General features: G+C 42.9%; 2 protein-coding genes across 2 annotated transcripts; both read right to left on the reverse strand.

Moving 5' to 3' along the window:
• Positions 1 to 1,712: 1,712 nt before the first annotated feature.
• On the reverse strand, positions 1,713 to 6,615 carry gins4 (GINS complex subunit 4 (Sld5 homolog)). Its single transcript, XM_084457363.1, has 8 exons — positions 6,510 to 6,615; positions 5,936 to 6,022; positions 5,697 to 5,810; positions 5,019 to 5,116; positions 4,625 to 4,713; positions 3,572 to 3,662; positions 2,405 to 2,509; positions 1,713 to 1,802 (listed from the first exon to the last, which is right to left on the reverse strand). The coding sequence occupies exons 1-7, from the start codon at positions 6,609 to 6,611 to the stop codon at positions 2,413 to 2,415; spliced, it is 678 nt and encodes a 225-aa protein (XP_084313489.1). The 5' UTR covers positions 6,612 to 6,615; the 3' UTR covers positions 1,713 to 1,802; positions 2,405 to 2,412.
• Positions 6,616 to 7,366: 751 nt separating this feature from the next.
• On the reverse strand, positions 7,367 to 11,426 carry arid5a (AT-rich interactive domain 5A; the record flags this gene model as incomplete). Its single annotated transcript, XM_084457398.1, has 5 exons — positions 7,367 to 8,656; positions 9,053 to 9,212; positions 9,530 to 9,627; positions 10,896 to 10,948; positions 11,273 to 11,426. 5 exons carry the CDS (start codon positions 11,424 to 11,426, stop codon positions 7,367 to 7,369), a joined length of 1,755 nt encoding a protein of 584 aa, XP_084313524.1.
• Between the last annotated feature and the right edge of the window lie 7,443 nt (positions 11,427 to 18,869).

The raw sequence follows: 18,869 nt of genomic DNA on the forward strand, positions 1-18,869 counted from the left end.
CCACTCTGCACCTCAAACATCTCATGCTCAAAACGAATGAGCGAGTGATAGAAAATCAGGCCAAGATCAAGATTTATTTTATCCTCCAGTCATGATCCAAGGTTCACATACTTCAGGGATGGATTTTTGCTAAGCAAGCTTACGATTTTGATGAATAGCCCTGACACTGCAAACCTTAAAAGAAACAAAACCACCAGTCTTGTTCTACTCATGAGGACTTTGAAAACACATGTTATTTAAAAAATGGCAACATAGGTTTTATCTGTTTGTATTCATTATTATATTTTATATTCCATCTTTGCAATATCATTACCATAATGTTAGAAGACTGGTAGAAAAGAGGCGTGTTAAATCTAGCACACTTTCTTCAAGTCCTGAATTAGTTCCAACGGTTTAGTATTTTGTGTGAGTGGAAAATAATAATCATGTAAAGATGCCCTACAAAACAACGCAATTACCACAATGATTTCTCAGAGAAAGCAGTGTAGGAGACATCTGTAAAACCGTTAGCATTTTCTCTCATAGCTTCCACTAATAATTAGTGATTTCTTTAAAACGTCGTCCTATTTCCTTGCAGTAGAATCAGTTATGATTGTAGTAAATTACTCAAAGGTTCCAGATGTTACCAAATGTGGGTCAAGAGGTCAGAATGGGGAACAGGCATGCCCTAAAGCACGTAACACACTACGGTAAAGTTGAATATATATCCAGTAATCTAAGGCCCAAATATGGCACTCCATCCTGGGAGGGTTAAGCAGCCGAGTCATTCTCTGTGGTGACGGGAGTGCATCACATCCTTCCTGACTTAGAAATCACCAAAATGAATCAGCTTGTTCTTTATTTTGGGTGGGGTATTCTCTTACTCCCTCTTCAGGAATCAGGTATCAAGACCCCTCAAAAAACTAAATTATTTTACAAAAATGTGATACTGAATACCAGGCACTAGACAAACGTAATGGCAGATAGTGATTATCAGTCAATATATTCCCATTTATTGAAAAGAGCATGCACTCTAGCACAGAATACTAAGTGACAGTTGTGACGTTTGTTATGAAAACTGGAGGTCAAACGGATACAATAAGAGGAAGCTTCACAAGCAGAAAAGAGATTACCGATAACTGACCCATTCTAAAAAACCAACGACAACTCATACAGTGCAGTGAGTCACAAGCACTCAATCCTCATTACAATTGGGGTTTCAGCACCAACCACTACTTAAATACGAGTAAGGTTAGTATGGTGATGTTTTGCTGAAGCAGAGCTGCATGGTTTTTAAAATTAAATTTGTCAAATAAATCCAATTAATCAACCATGGGAGAATGTATGAACTAAAACACAGCAATACAATTCAAAACACAATTTACTGTACAAACAACTAATTGTTGAAAACACGGTGAGTCCTCATTCGTGTGTAAGTGTCAGTCTCATGTACTGTCCACCCAAACTACATCTATGGAATATCATTCCATGTACAGTATTTACATGCCATCTTCACAACAATAGTCTCTTTTATGTCCCACATATCCATTGATTGGCAGAACACACAAAGTCGTTTCCATCTGTGAGCGCTGTGCCTTCTCAAGTAAACAGAGGTAACCGGTGGAGTTTGAAAGGTCCATCCCTGGGTTGCAGACGCGGGCTCACATGCCTGGCGCACATGCCTGTCTCCTGGGGGTGATGATCAGGACATGTCCACTCCTCTCACCTCTGTGGAGGTCATTGATGAGTAGAGCTACGCGGTCCTCCAGTCATCCATTCAAAAATGGACAAACAGCTGCGTCTGAGCCGAGGATATGAGGCACCTGAAACAATTCCCAAAGCACAGATTCAGAAGAGATGTCATTATGGTGATGATAGACAAAGTCATGTTAACGTTGTAACCTGCTGTTTGCATAGCTGGCCTACCAACTGTGGTAGTGCAACAAAAATGAAAGACAACAAAGAATTGTATCAGAATATTTTCCCTTTTTCTTTGTTTTTTTTTAGCAAACACAGCTGTGGCTGTGTGGAGCTTTTTCACTAACTGCAGATTATTATGACTTTAAGCCAATAGTCACTGGTGCGTTCAAATGGAAACACATCTCATTACCGCCACAGTATTGTGGTGACAAACGGGAATAACTTCCATTAAAGCGCATTGTGTTGCCTCTGTGTATGAAATGCGCTATACAAATAAAGTTTGATTTGATTTGATTAAGGCCGGTTGCCATGAAACTGTCCGGAGCAAAAAAAAAAAAGGCTAAAAATAAAACATGATGTGAGAACAGAGCAGTGGTTTATGTAAGATAATAGACCGGAGGCACCCAGAGACCCTGAATGGGTAGAGAGTGTAGTACAGTATGGGTCGGTAAGAGGCTGAAAATGTGCAGAGGTAGGAGTAGAAGACAGAGATGTTTCTGAGGACCTGGATGGTTAAATCAGCTGTACCGCTCCGCTGGAAACGAGCGGCGCTATGGTCCGATAGCGCATCAGATGCTGAGATCCCTCCTCAAGATCCACAACGTACTCTCTGGAAGAAAAGAGAGGACGAGATGTTGAGGAAGAGAGACTACTCAGTGTCCATAATCACTCACTGTCCACTGTTCATGGACAGGGGTGAAATTATCAGATAGATTTGTTATGATCTGTATGCAAAGATAAACAGCACCACCTAGTGGAGCTTAATAATACAGGAAAAATACTGGCAAGACAGAGACAGGTTGGGGACAGACAGAGACAGCTTGGGGACAGACAGAGACAGGTTGGGGACAGACAGAGACAGGTTGGGGACAGACAGAGACAGGTTGGGGACAGACAGAGGCAGGTTGGGGACAAAGAGAGACAGGTTGGGGACAGACAGAGGCAGGTTTGGGGACAGAGAGAGACAGATTGGGGACAGACAGAGACAGGTTGGGGACAGACAGGCAAGTTGGGGACAGACAAGAGGCAGGTTGGGGACAGAGAGACAAGTTGGGGACAGACAGGACAGATTGGGGACAGACAGAGGCAGGTTGGGGACAGAGAGAGACAGGTTGGGGACAGAGAGAGACAGGTTGGGGACAGAGAGAGACAGATTGGGGACAGACAGAGACAGCTTGGGGACAGACAGAGGCAGGTTGGGGACAGACAGAGACAGCTTGGGGACAGACAGAGACAGGTTGGGGACAGACAGAGACAGGTTGGGGACAGAGAGAGACAGGTTGGGGACAGACAGAGGCAGGTTGGGGACAGAGAGAGGCAGGTTGGGGACAGAGAGAGGCAGGTTGGGGACAGACAGAGGCAGATTGGGGACAGACAGAGGCAGGTTGGGAACAGAGAGAGACAGATTGGGGACAGAGAGAGGCAGGTTGGGGACAGACAGAGGCAGGTTGGGGACAGACAGAGGCAGATTGGGGACAGAGAGAGACAGGTTGGGGACAGACAGAGGCAGGTTGGGGACAGACAGGCAAGTTGGGGACAGACAAGAGGCAGATTGGGGACAGACAGAGACAGGTTGGGGACAGACAAGAGGCAGATTGGGGACAGACAGAGACAGGTTGGGGACAGACAGAGACAGCTTGGGGACAGATGTAGACTCCTGTTGGTTTGATACCTCTGGTCGTCTGACTCGGGCTCCACCATGATGTTGTCCTGTCTCTCCTTCACTCTCAGGAAAACAAAGGAGTCCATGCAGGGCTCTGGCACTGGGAAGAGAACACGTACGCCCTCTTTCAGAAACTCAACGTGGGAGCTATTATTCAGTGGGTGCGCATTCCTTCTTTCTTTTTTGTCGAGCACACCTGTTGTGCTCTTTTGCTTTGACGTGCGTGCATTCCTCCATTACTAATACAACACTCACACATTACATTACAGTCATTTAGCAGACGCTTTTATCCAAAGCGACTAACAATAATTGCATCATTTAACGTAGGAAAAGCCGATGTACTACTACTTGCCAGAACTCACAAGTGCATCTCCTTTCTAAAACAAGTGACTAAGAGCATGATCTAGTGCTGAAGGCAAAGTGCAAGAATAGCAATCTAATCACTCACACCCACCCACACAACCCCCCCCTTCCCCTCACACACACACGCACACATTGGGTTGTCTGGATAGACAGTGTGCTTTGTAGGGCTGGGTTTAAAAAATCGAGATTCAGAATCAATTCATGAATCCCAAAATCGATCTTTTATTTAATGAATGAATGAATAAATTAAGGAATGAATAGTTCATTAATTTATTCAATGATTCATTCATTCATTTTTGGAAATCAGTATCGATACCCAGCCCTAGTATTGATGTGTTGCATAACTTGGCAATCATGTAATTAAGGTTACAGCTAAAATAAAAAGAGGTTATAGTAACACTAACCGAATCGATATTGATATTGAGATAATCGATTCTGAACCTTGTGAATCAGAATCGAATCGATTCTTGAAATTCGAATCGATACCCAGCCCTAGTGCTTCGACAAACTGCTAAACATTGGCACAGTTCATGTAAACATGGCGTCAGCTCCTACCTGCTTTCATCATGTAAACATGGCGTCAGCTCCTACCTGCTTTCATCATGTAAACATGGCGTCAGCTCCTACCTGCTTTCATCATGTAAACATGGTGTCAGCTCCTACCTGCTTTCATCATGTAAACATGGCGTCAGCTCCTACCTGCTTTCATCATGTCGACGGCCTGCAGGTTCGGGGGCATGTGTCTCAACGCTACGGCCTTCAGGTAGGTCTCTGTGTTGGCCAGGTATCTGGAGGGAGGGTCAGAAGAGCAGGACACTCATTGGAATGGGAGCGTTGGAGAGCGGATGTAGAACGGATGTAGAGCGGATGTAGAACGCTGACCCGTACAGTAACTTCAGAAAATGGACAAAGACACGCTCATCCAAAATGTTTAAAACTGGGAGCTAGACAGAAAAACAAACAAAAGTAGAGTCTGAACACTAGAAATATGCCAGGATTTTTTATTGACACCGAGGTGACGTTTCGGGCTACAAGCCCTTCTTCAGTACAGTACAGTAGCTTCACCTCCACGTGACCAGGAGCAAATACTCACTCTTTGGCGAAAGCGAACTCCTCAGGAGAGAGAAAGGACGGATCCCCCTCCGCTCGAGACTTCTCCTTCTCCAGGACGTGGGGGAAGAACTTCTCAATCTAAACAGGTCAGAAAAACAAAACCCAAAACTGTAATACTGGAGACACTGGGTTTCCAGCACGTGGAATATTCTAGAGACGGGCACTGGAAATTAGCAATAGCTGTACTGCTTTTTTAGCCTCTCTAACTCTGAAATGTAATTTAATGTAATGTATTGCTTTATAAATGTTCTTAGCCGGTAGACAAACATACTCCAGGAGCTTGCTTGATCGCCTTGTTGAGAGAGGTCAGGGAAGAATTTTTACAGCTCACTTATCTGGCCCCCGGGTGATTACTGTTTTTTTGCTTCCCTCTGGAATATGTAGGGGTGGGTCGTATGCCCACCTCCCTTGTTCTCTGTAAAGCGCATTGTGTTGCCTCTGGGTATGAAATGCGCTATACAAATAAAGCTTTAATTGATTGATTTATTTATTGATTGATTGATTGAATAGCTATACATGCTATGATGCAGTTCTTTGGAAGAGTGCTGCGCAACCTAACAATGTACACTGTATCTGTCCCTATTCAAATAAACGTTAATAAAATAAGTAACTATTTACACTAAGACACAATCATTCTTGGTTTTGACACGAAGCCTACCTTCTGTAGACGGGAGCGTAGGTAACTACTGAGGACAAATCGGATCCTGTCGATCTCCATACGGTGAACACTGGCCTTCAAATCGCCCTTCCTTACCCTCTGCAGGTTGGCCTCCTGACAAGAGACAATAATATGATTATTATTCGATATATTCATATAATATTATTGTCCTTGGCTCAATGCTCACAAGAACACTAGATAGTTGCAGTGCCGTCAAACACAGCACCTGTTTTTCTTACCATATGAGTGATCTGCTCCAACACGCACTCTACCATCTCTGACTTGTTCTCAAGCAGCTCGGGAGAGAACTTCTCATTCAGCCAGGCCTGGGGGACGGAGAGAGGGAGTGAGAGAGTGTGAGAGAGAGAGAGAGAGAGAGAGGGAGTGAGAGAGAGAGAGAGAGAGAGGGAGTGAGAGAGTGTGTGTGAGAGAGAGAGAGAGAGAGAGAGAGAGAGAGAGAGAGGGAGTGAGAGTGTGTGTGAGGGAGAGAGAGGGAGTGAGAGTGTGTGTGTGTATGTGTGAGAGAGAGAGAGAGAGAGAGGGGGAGTGAGAGTGTGAGAGAGAGGGAGTGAGAGTGTGTGTGTGTGAGAGAGAGAGAGGGAGTGAGAGAGTGTGTATGTGAGAGAGAGAGAGACCAATATCTGAAGCATAACATTAGGCTATACACTATACATATAGCCTAGCTATACACTCTACAACACTCCAGATATAGTTTGCTTTCACTTTTGTCTATTTGATCATAGAAAAGACCACGAAAAGCCGCGTGAATCCTCAGTAAATCTGAATGATTCTTCTCAAAGAGCATCCATTTACCTCCTCCAGCTTAGTAATGAGCTCTGCTGGAGTCATCACATCTTCCTGGCCGTCCTCTCCTCCGCTGAGGTCGCTGGCAGCATCGGACAAGGCGTCCGACATGATAGCACTTACTCGAATCTCAATTACTATGTTAAGTTACTTGTTTGTAGACCGTTTGTAAATAAAGTCTAACTGTACACACTACACGTGTAAACGGGAATCACGGTAGAGCTATCGCGTTTCCTTCCGGGGCCAAATTCGCGCGCCCACAATGAAAACAGCATGGAGTCTTCTTGGGTATCAAAATGCGCAATACATGCGCATTTATTGTAATACATGCGCATTTATTGTAATACATGCGCATTTATTGTAATACGTGTACGTTTATTGTAAAGACCAATGTTTATTTAATAGCATAACCCAGAAAAGAAAAGAATATCTGATTTTAAGAAGAAAAAAAAATCTTTAAGAAAATGTTGGCTACCTCACCTGAGAATGAAGCTCAAAAGCTTTAAATACTTTGGTGGACACAGAGCATACGATATAAAGCAGGATGTCACATTATATTCAGACAATATTGTATTCAAGTATTCAAGTATATTCAAGTGCAAAAAGGTTTGTTTTTATGTATTCATGTCACACAATTGAATCACACAAAAATTGTAAACAGAATGTCATATAATCAATACAGGTTGTTTACAAGTCTGTCAGACAGCACAGAAGGAATTTAATTTCTTACTAATCACAGTAAAGCCTCATTTGTTTTACAGTACAAAAATAGTATATAGACCGCAGATACGCCGAGATTCCAGTTTGAACGTAAATACATTCAACTCTGTTTGAGTCTAATACAGTGCGTTAGCCAGGGTTATATATCACAGCCTGGTGTGAGGATAAGGGTTACTGACACCAGTGAGACTGTAGCCCGTCTGTGGATTCCAGAGAGGAATGGAGTAGGGGTAGGAGTACAGCGCCGGTTCATAAGGGGCAGCGTGGCCGGGTCCCATCATGACGTGACGATACACCGGTCCGCTCTGTGCCTGGGGGCCCAGCCTGAGGTTAGCGGGGACCAGGAGAGGATGCAGGCCCGGTGGATGTCTGGCGTCCCTCCCTGCCCGGTCGTAGGCTGCGGGTACGAGGTAGGACACAGGGATGCCGGCGCCGGAGTGGAACAGAGGTTGTTGGGTGGGTAGTGGTTTCGGCAGCGCGCTCCTGGACCTCTCTTTCTTCTCCGAGTGGTACGGCCGAGGGGCCATATGCAGTTTCTTAGCGTAGCTCGGAGCGTCGTCGTGATGCATCGCCCTATTCGGGTTCTGAAGAGGTCTGTAGCCCGGCTGGAAAGGGACGGGCCTCAGCGGTTCTACTAGTTTGGGGTGGACCTTGGTGAAACCGGTGGTGCTGGTCGACGGAACCCAGACGGATTTAACCGTGTAAGTGCACGACGTCGGAGGCGGCAGGTAGTGAGCTGTAAATCTGTTGGTTCCACTTCCGACCGGGCTCCACACAGAGTGTTTACTCTGGCTTTTGATGGCGACCGCGTCCGCAGGCAGGGGGGTGACCAGGGGGACAGCTCTGAGGAGACCAGGGTGACCAGCCAGGTCTCCGCCGTTCGAGCTGCGGCTCTGGAGTTTGGGCGCCGCGCTCGAGCCCGACACGGGGCTGAGTCGGCCAGTGGAATAGTTGAGAGGCTCTCGTCCGGCGTCTGAGGGCCCGTGGTCACTGTGCGCTGCGCAGTCCTCGGAGGAGACGGAGTAGGGGGAGGGGCTACGGGAGGAGGAGGAGGAGCGAGGTAGAGGAGACCCCTCCGGGGAGGTGATGGCGGCGGGCGTCGGCGGCCCGGGAGACTGGGAGCGGTGGATGACGGAGGGTCTGTCCTCGCGGTCGCCCTGTCCAGGGCTCCGGGACTGACCCAGGCTGGCCTGGGCCACGCGCTTCTTCTTCTCCAGGGGAGAGATGACCTCGCCGACCCTAGACGGCACGGGGCAGCTCCAGGGCGCTGGGGTGGCGTCCGGGATTAGGTGGGGGCGTGTGTAAGCGCCGTGCGAGCGGTCGTCACCACCTTCGTGTGGCTGAGGGCAGTCCGGGTGGGGCTCATCCGATGGGAGAGACCACGGGGATGAATGCACACGTGCTACGGTCTCACACTGGTCGGCCTCTGGACTCTCCTGGACCGGAAACAAACAATATATTTTTCACATGCCCAGGAAAGAGAAGAGAGGAATGTATAATAATAATAATAATAATAATAATAATAACAATAATAATAATAATAATAATATATTTTATTTATAGTGCACTTTACATTCCGAGAAATCTCAAAGTGCTATAAAACAGAGGTTAAAAACAACAATGTAGTGCATTCATCTAGGCTCCACAACCATTACATCCACAACCAAGTCACATCCAACACATTAGTACAATAATAGATAATAGATAGATAATACAATAATAAAAACATAATACAAATATTACATTATCACGCAATAGCGCTACACTTATTGAGAGCAGAGCAGGTATAATAATAATAATAATAATAATAATAAATAATAATAATCGTGTACCACAAAGTCTGTCTCCGTATCCAGCTGGCCTCTCTTCCTCTTCCCCTCAGACTTGCAGTCCTTGCTTTCCACGCCCCTCTTGTAATGTTTACGAGGTTTGCTGGCGGGAAGAGGCCGGTCCTCCTCTCCTCTCAGCTGCCTCTCGAAGGGCAGGAGGAGCCTGTCAACACAAACACAGGGTCATATCAGGCAGGGGTGGTAGACGCTGGCCCGGGAGCGTTTTTTTTTTAAAGATATTTTTTAAGGCATTTCTGCTTTATTACGGTAGGACAGTGTAAGAAAGACAGGAAAGGTGGGAGGGAGAGGGGGAGAAGACAGGAGGAGAGAGGAGGAAGACATGCAGCAAAGGGCGTGGGCCGGATTCGAACCCACGCCGCTGCAGAAAGGACTAGCCTTTACATGGTAAGCGCCCCAGCCCGTTGAGCTACCGGGGTGCCCCCTGGGAGCGGTTTTTATCTGCAGGAACAGCATCCTCACCTTTCGTAGTGCCGGCGGGTGCAGGTAGCAGCGCTGGTACTCCCCGGACTGCCCCCTAGCTCATCATACACAGTCTTCCAAAGCCGCCGAGCGGTCACCTGTAAGGACACGTCTTAATGAGTACACAATCCGCTTTGGGGAGTAAACAATTACAGTTCAATTAGGGCTGCACGATTATGACAACAAAAAAAAAAAAAGGTGATTATTTGCTTCAAAATGGTAATTGCGATTAATAATTGCGATTCATATTTGATATATAATATTAATATATAATAACCAAAATGCTCCCAAATCACGGACGTTGATCCCTTTCTTGCTACTAACACACTGACCTCGTTTTCGCTCATTTTTTCACTACTCACGGCTGCAGGTACTCTTGTGACACCTGTCTTGACCTACTGCTATCTGTCTTCTCGGTGGAATTGCTGCGCACAGCGCACTCAGCGGAAACGCATGTGATTGGTCAGACAGCATAAGCGCCTGTGATTCGTCCGTGTAGTCCTAGCACACTCAATTCAAAGCAAAATTATTAATCACATTAATTGCGGCATTTTGCGATTAGTTAATCGCGGAGGTCATAATCGCGATTTCGATTAATTCACGATTAATTGTGCAGCCCTAAGTTCAATGCAGATATCCATGAAGAGAGACTAATAAGATGAATTTATTACAGCAGAAAGAGAAACTAGTCCTTCCTACAGAAATACCGAGCTCTGGCGAACGCTGACTTTACTTCCATTTCCACACCGCTGAGCGCTGAACTTTCACACAGGCCTCAGAGTGGAAAATCATTGAGACAAAGAGTCTAAGTCTAACCACCGCGGTCTCACGACCAGCGTCGTGTTAACAGAGCTACCTGTCTGCCTGTTATGTGGTGAGAAGGGTCATGACTGACTATATCCTGTCGACTGCAGCTCATTTTCCACAGATGGAACACTAGAGTGTGTCTTTTGCAACATGCAGAAGTTGCCACGGGTGAATGTGTGACTGTCTGGTCAATAGTAAAAACACATGAAGCATGAATGTAAAGAACTATTCTCCTATGATGCTTTTTTAGCCTCTCTTACTCTGAAATGTAATTTAATGTAATGTATTGCTTTATAAATGTTCTTAGCCGGTAGACAAACATACTCCTGGAGCTTGCTCGATCGCCTTGTTGAGAGGGGTCAGGGAAGAATTTTTACAGCTCACTTATCTGGCCCCCGGGTGATTACTGTTTTTTTTGCTTCCCTCTGGAATATGTAGAGGTGGGTCGTATGCCCACCTCCCTTGTTCTCTGTAAAGCGCATTGTGTTGCCTCTGGGTATGAAATGCGCTATACAAATAAAGCTTTGTTTGATTGATTCTGCTCTATAGATGTACTCACAGAATCATATCCCCCCAGATTCTCAACCGCCTTGTAGATTCTCCAAAGGTTAACTGAAAATAGAAACCATGTGAACTCAATTGGGACACAAAATAAATGTATCATTCATAAGTTATATCTTCAAATCATGTCTTATAGTATAAAAATAAATGTCCAAACTACATTGAAAAGCATGATGGTGTATATGTATGGATGATAGCATGATAGTGTATATGTATGAATGATAGCATGATAGTGTATATGTATGGATGATAGCATGATAGTGTATATGTATGGATGATAGCATGATAGTGTATATGTATGAATGATAGTATGATAGTGTATATGATATGTATAAAGAGAGCGATGATGACTATATCCTTCCATCGTGGACTCACTCTGCTTAAAACCCAGGTGTGGGATCCTCTCGATGGGCGTACCTCTGCCCTTCATAAAACAGTGGAGCCCGGCTACAAAAGACCTGTCCTCTGTCTTCACTGGGCTAGACCCGGCCCCTTCCTCACATTCACTGGTCGAGTCGGGGATCTCCATGACAGGAGGGCTCTAGAGTAGACATACGCACATCACCAGAGATGGAAAAACAAACTCAAATCTACTGTATGCATTATTCCAGGCAACTTAAACCAATCTGTCATGTCCTATCTGTATATATATCACATAATTATCACATAAAAGAAAACAACGAATGTACAGTGAATAGGGAGGAACCAAAGATGATAAAAGTCCATTGTCCTCTCTTTGGTTAATAATATTTGAAGTGAAACGTAAAAAACACAGTTGGCTTTCACCACCACTTTCAATAAGAAACCACCACACATCCTGTCAGAAGGGAAACCAGTCATGGGGTTTTTAGTCTAGACCTGACGACTACCTGACAACTACTCAGGTGTCAAGGACATCTCAAATAATACATACTGTATGGTTACTGTACGCATTCGACCATTTAACCAATTAACCCACAAGACCTATTATACAAAAGTGGGTCATGGAATGTCAGTGAAGGTTTACAATGAAAAGATAAACTTAAAATTATTCCAAGGGAATGCAAGTAGAGATTGATAGATTGAGATTTTTTTTTTAATGAAAAGTGTGTTACAAATAAAATGTATTGTTATTATTATTATTATTATTATTAAGTATAAGGAGGATGACTAAAAGTAATCCGTCTCACAGTCATCTAGCATAGTGACTTCCGAATGCTCTCCACACAAAAGTAGAACTTACTTCATACTGTATAAATTGACATGTAGCCTACTGTAAGCAAAGAGAACTGAAATAAACAAACACTCAAAATGTGTTGTGTAAAAATGAGAAATGAAACAGTGGATGTGAGCAGGGAAAAAGCAACTCTTAACAGATAAAAGCCCTATTCACTGAACTTAGGACCAGAAGTGGCTACTACAACTCTGTCCTCACAAAACAATGAACAACTAAAACAACTATTGAAAGAACGGCGAAAATACATGAACTAATAAGCCAATATTTAACTTCTCGCGCAGCTGTGTGTGTTTAGTTCAGCATACGTGTCCTTAAAAGGACTGCAATATTCACATTTTCAAATGGGTCTGCAACATTAAGCTATCGTTGACAGGTTTGATATTGTATTTATTTTAGTGGCCTTTGCTGCCGAACTTATCTTCCCACTGTAAGATTTCATTGTGGGTATTGAGACTGAGAAGACGTCAAATAAGAACAGGAACGGGAACAGAAAGAGGAACGGAATAAAACGGTGTCAATATTCCAGACTGAATCACCAAATACAGCCACGATTTTGTTTCTGTGGCGTGTACATCTCACTAGTTAACAACGAAACATGGTTTCAAACTGAATCGAGTTCCTCTCTGTGGTTGCAGGTTCCGAGAAGCGGGCTCTTTGGGTGAGTAATAGTGAAGGTGCAGGTCTCTAATCAGGATAGCCCTGACTGAGTCATCTCTTCATCTGGTCCATAGCTCCTGTTCCCAGCTATGATCTCTTTTCTCTTGTCTCATTCAGGGCTGGAGTTCTAGCTCTCTGATGTTCTCCGCCTTCCTGCCCTGACTGGCCACCTGCTTGACTGCCATAAGCATTCTCCATGACCACTGGTCGCAGATATCTTAAAGGAATTCTGTGAGAGGTGCTATCAAATCAAAAATCCTTTATTGAACCAGATAGGCATCATTGAGATTAAAATGTCTTTTTCAAGAGCCATCTGGCCAAGAAGGCAGCAGAAACAAAGTTACAGCAATAAAAAAAATATGCATCATACAACTGATGTGTCAGATGGATACAGATGTTCTGTATCCTAGATGATTAGGAAGAAAAAAAAACTATTTTATTCAACAAGACAATCACCTATCAAAAATGCATGCATGTCATATGATCTCTACCAATGTGAGATCAGTCAAACGCCTCCACTGATGCAGGCCGAGGATCACTCACATTAAAGAATCACAATCGGAATCAAACCAAATATGATTACCTTCACAAACATAATAAATTAAGAATCATTCTCGATGATTCAATTCAATTCAACCGATTCAATTTCATTTGATTTCAAAGATAGAAGTTAGCTCTATGTGGCATTGGTGTCATTCAGGAAATAAGTGTCAGTGACAAGTCTCCGTGACATGCCCCTGCATACCATACTAGGTCACATTATAGAGAGTGTGAATATCGCTGCAAAGGACTGTCAGTAAGCACCGTCTAAATTTCCACTGCACCACATTCAAATTTTGGAAAATGATGTAGGAGATGTTGATGTCAACGTGTTGATATGACTCTCACAATGATTGTTGGTGGCATGCAGGGTTGATGCTATCGACAGGCCAGTTGTCACCACAAAAACCACCAGGCTTTCAACTCAGAGCAGTGTCTTGGAAATTTGATGCATGTCGACACCAACTTTTCTTTTCTCATCTTCAATTACCAGAACTGCTTCTGAGAAGAGCTGCAGTTTCTGTTTCTGTGGATAGCGTGCGTGTGTGTGTGTGTGTGTGTGTACTGTGTGTGTGTTCACACTCCAGATGACACCACCCACTAACTCTCACAAAATAATCATATAACTCATTTTACTCATTTTGTAAATTAGCTGAGGTAGACAGATTAGTGATATTGCTGAATCTTTAATATTAGCTCCCAGGAAGACAAAACAGACACTTCCAGAGCGGCAAAGAGAAATATCATCTCGTTTGAAACGGATGAAATGGGAATATGAATGAGAATATGAACTATGCCTCTGATAAGGGGTGGTTTGACCCCTATTCTGTTCATGTTCACTTCTCTCATTCTGAAACTAGAAATTCAGACAACCTTTCTATATCAGCCGTATATTTAGCCAAACGATGCTAATTTGACATTTGAAGAAAAATGAGAACTCGTAAAGGGGAAATGAAAGTACAATTCACAAGACATGAATGAGGTAAATGTACTGAGTGTTCATTTCTACAGACACGAAGAGTCATTCCAGGAGTCTAGATGAGTGGTATGAACCGGGGCCCGGTCTTACCTGGTTCTGTGGCCCCTCCACACCCCCACCTTCTTCTCTGACTGTCCTCAGCTGAGGTCTCTCGCTCGGTGTCTCCTCAGGTTCCATCACTGACGGGGGACAAAGGAAAAAGAAAGTCACAAAGTGAGAAACCGTACATACCTGCAACTCTACACACTGGAGTTTCCCTAAAGATAATTCCTTTATAGCAAGCAACATTTATATGTCATACCCACTCCCCCAGTTAAGCAATATGCCAGGCTAGCAGCACAGTCAATGAGATGATGTGCGTGTATGGCTTCTGGTACAGTTAAGACGTGCACTTACAATCTACCACTGCGTAATCACTAACTCCAGTAATTGTTCAAGCGTCAAGGCATAATACAAGCCTGATATCAAACCACAGCCATACAACACCACATCCTGCTTGTGAGCCTAACCGCAGCTGTGTGGTAGTACCCTACCTGATATGAACAAGAACCTCTAGTCGAGGTACAACAATATGGAGATGGAAAAAAAAGCAGGGCTTTTATAGCCTAGTCTACTGTTATATAATATTCTAGATTAGTCTATCTTTAATCAACACACACATGAGCAAGGACATGGATGGTTTGCAGTAGTGTTATATAGCCTACACCTAAAGACACATGAATTCAAATGTATAAGAGAATACATAGATTTTTTTTTGCGCTTGAACTGTGAAAAGCCACAGTCTAACCTCTTCCTCAAACCCCGGATAGTTACTGTATAGTTTGCTCTTCAGCGCTGATATCACTTGTCTATGAACCCAATATGCTTCTCTTTCAAGACCTGCTATTTCCTGTGCTGTGGCTACAATACTGCATCCTAGAACTTCTCAATTTCAAGGGTGCAAATAATATGTTCAAGCGCTGTGCTAAATGTACACGGAGGGACTTTTGCAAAAAGGGGATGTGATTGTAGCAGTGTGAGTGAGACAAACACATTACAAAATGATATGTACTGAATGTTAGTTATAGGCACTCGATTAATATGAATGAGGATTAAATTAAGCTGCTTGTCGAGCCATCAAATACACATAGGCTAGTGATGTATGATGTTTTGATGTTTTGATATGTGCAGATGTCCCGTTGACTGTGCTTGTTATTATAGTCCACTATTGTAGAATTATTTCATTATTGTTGTGTACCAGTTTCATGACTGAAAACGTTATGGCTTGAAATAAGAGACTGAAATTGGCTCCTCTAATTCAAAAGTAATGTTTTGTTCAAAATGTAACGAGTGTGTAGGCTAGTCAAACCGTACAAAAGCAGTATTGTGTCCATGATTTCAATCATGTCAGTAAGATACCTTCTTGAAACCACCTACAGCCTGTTTAGGTGATGATGCCATGGTGGACAGGACAGGTGATGCCATATGATGCAACATATGTGAGCAAAATAACTGCAAATCATCAGGTTTCTAAAATCGTGCTTGCTCTCCAACTCAAATAATGTCAAGTTCTATAGAATATAAGGAATGTAAGCTACTTACCCATAGCAAAACTCCTTGTCGCCAGAAGTTAGTTCACTAGTTTTCTACCGCAAGTTATTCAAGACTCCTTCCACCTCAGTCTACTTTCACATTGGACGACGCTAACGTGAGTGCCACGCCCACCCCATTGGTTCACATCTCTCCATCATAGCAAGTGTGTCTGGGAAATTGAGTTTTTGACAGAGCAGCTCTACATCACGCATAGCCTGTATGATTGGTGTCAGTATTTACCATTGTCTGATCAAGTATTCAATAACATCAACTCCTTAACATTTTAACATTTTCATAATGTCCTGAAAATATCTATAACATTGAGCCCGGTGGGGGGGAACAGTGTTGCAGCATTCATTTTGTTCTCTGTCTCAGTGGAACATGGAGGCCCGTCTCTTCCACCTGTTGAATATAGAGTATGACATTTATCTTTAACCTTTAAATGTCAACGTGAAAAAGTTATCAGTTGGCTGGCCAGATTGAAGAGGGATTTTTTTAGTGAAATGAGATGAAACACTTGTTTGAAATTGACAGTTTCAATAAAGAAGGGTAAACTAGAGTATGCTAGTGTACTTTGAGTCCGCTCGTAACTCATTTAGGCTAGAATGCCAAACTGATTTAGGCTACCTCCACTTTTAAAACGACTTTGAATCTACAGTAGGCCTGTGAAATTGTGATATCAGATTGATTAGATATTTGATGTGTCTGTTTTGACTCAAATTGTAGGCCTACTTCATTTAATTTGTCCCCGTGGGGAAATTTGTTGTGGACTCCGCTGGTCCACTTGTGATCAAGATGAATTTCTTAACTGTTGCCTGACATCTCAACTGATACTTATTTTCTTGCTGTGAAGTGTTGAGTGGAAATATTTCCACTTTGCAGTATTCCATCAGAAATATTAACTGCTTCACTCCATTTTAAAATATTAAAAATTAAAAATATAAAAAATTATATTCCTCAAATATCGGTGCGTGTATAAAAATGGTTTGAATTTATATAAATTCAGTTCATACCATTTTTTTTTCAGTCACTGTACAGGTGTCTAGTTCGTGTGATGCAGATTTTCATATCTCTCAAACAGTAATATGCAGTTAAACAGAGAATCGAGAGCTGATCGTAAGAAAGTTCCCCAGCTATTCATTTCACACTTCCACTGACGAGGGACCGTCATGAGGTCAGTGGACTTCAGACGCGAAAGAGTTAAACAGAAATTCAGAGTTTCAATGAAAACTGTCTTTGGGTTTGAGTCACTGTCCTGGGAACAGATCATCTAATAGCCTTTCTAGTGGTGGCACTGAACATCTCTCAACGTCACCTAGAGATCACATATGAACAACAGGAAATGGGGACGTATAGGTCGCTAATACTATTAAATAATATTCTGAGTAGCCTGTAGCTAATTCTGCTTACTAGAATCAAATCAAACTATAATTTCATCTCATTAACGTCTGTTAAAAACCCCTTTTACATGTGCACTGCATTATAAGGTAGTAGCCTAAGGTACCATGTTAAGAGAACTAAGAACTTATAAACGATGGGGGAAAAGTGAAATACCTTTTGTTATGAAACTGAAACCTTACAAAATGAAAATCCCCAGCCGTTGCCTGTCTGCTCTTATTCCAGGAAACTGCTCGTAGAGCATATATTTTTGATGAAGTTTGTGTACGAGATAGTTACAGTTAATGCTCCTGAAAGTCCCCTACACTTTCACTCCAAACAATCAGAGTAAAATGCCACCTTGTGTACATCTCTCTGAGTTATGGACGTTGAACTGTCTGTCCCTGCTCAGGTATTTCACATTCTCCAGTCCACACTTAGACCTATACACAATCAGTTGTTGAGTAACGAGTTGTCTTCATTTGTATGTGTTTTCTGACCAATTAACAAGAAATCCACTAAGTCACACAGTCAATTCACTTTAGTTAATTTATTATGAAGAATGTCTTTGCATTACAGAATACTCTCTGAAGAAAAATAAAAGGACAATGGATACATGCTCCTTGAAATTATTACGACCCTTTTTATTTATTCCTTTACTTTCATTAAAGTGACAACGTCGAACGCACGTTTGACTGACAATTTGTCTTAAGTTACAAGCGGTGACCTTGCATAATGGCTTGGGAGCTTCCACACGATGTCAGACAGATTAAAACAAGCGACAGCACATTCCAGAGGACATAATCTCGATTCAATAACCCTCCTTTTGGCACTCTGCCATCATACGAGCGTCTAAACCCACCTGCCCCCCCATACAGGTACTCTGACTGGGGTAAGAGCTGAGACAGACGGCCTCCTGGGTCCAGGCCACGGATTACAACTGAACTAAGCAACCAATAATAGGAAATATGAAGACTTGTTTTCCACTGTAAAGCTGGTCCCTGGAAATGTTAAGTCATTTAAATGATAAAAATGTTGAGAATAGGAAGGAGGGAATAGGGACAAACAATTAAACCGTTACATATACAAATTAAACTACAATATTATGGATTTCACAATGAGAAGCTCATTGGTATCATTTTGAACGTATATTTCCCCTTGAGGTCAGCCACCCAGAGAACAGCAAATACATAATCTGTTTTCAAATATCAAACGCAAATGCAATACCACACCATGTTTTGAAATTCACACAGAAGTTTAGGTCAGGCAAACATATTTTTCACAAGAAGAAATACATAAAATAATCTGTCTAGCCAGAAGGCAAAAACAAGGCAAAGTGATCACAGCTGATATCATTTGCTATGCAAAGCAATGATCCTGAAACGGAAAGGACAATTGTTACAAATAACAATAGTAAACCTGAAATCAAAACTCTTTAAGGAATGTGATCTACAAGTGCTATCATCAATGCCCACAATGGAATCTTAAATTGAAACATCAACAAAGGCTGATAATTTACTGCATCACATTTCAAAAGGTAAAAGATTCAATTTAGGGTTAGCCGGCGTAAGGGTTTCCAACGAATCCCTACACCGTTCACAACATCAACATAATGGATTTGCTTTCTTGGA

The sequence above is a fragment of the Borostomias antarcticus genome (assembly GCF_949987555.1).
Source record: "Borostomias antarcticus genome assembly, chromosome: 23".
Taxonomy (NCBI): Eukaryota; Metazoa; Chordata; class Actinopteri; order Stomiiformes; family Stomiidae; genus Borostomias; species Borostomias antarcticus.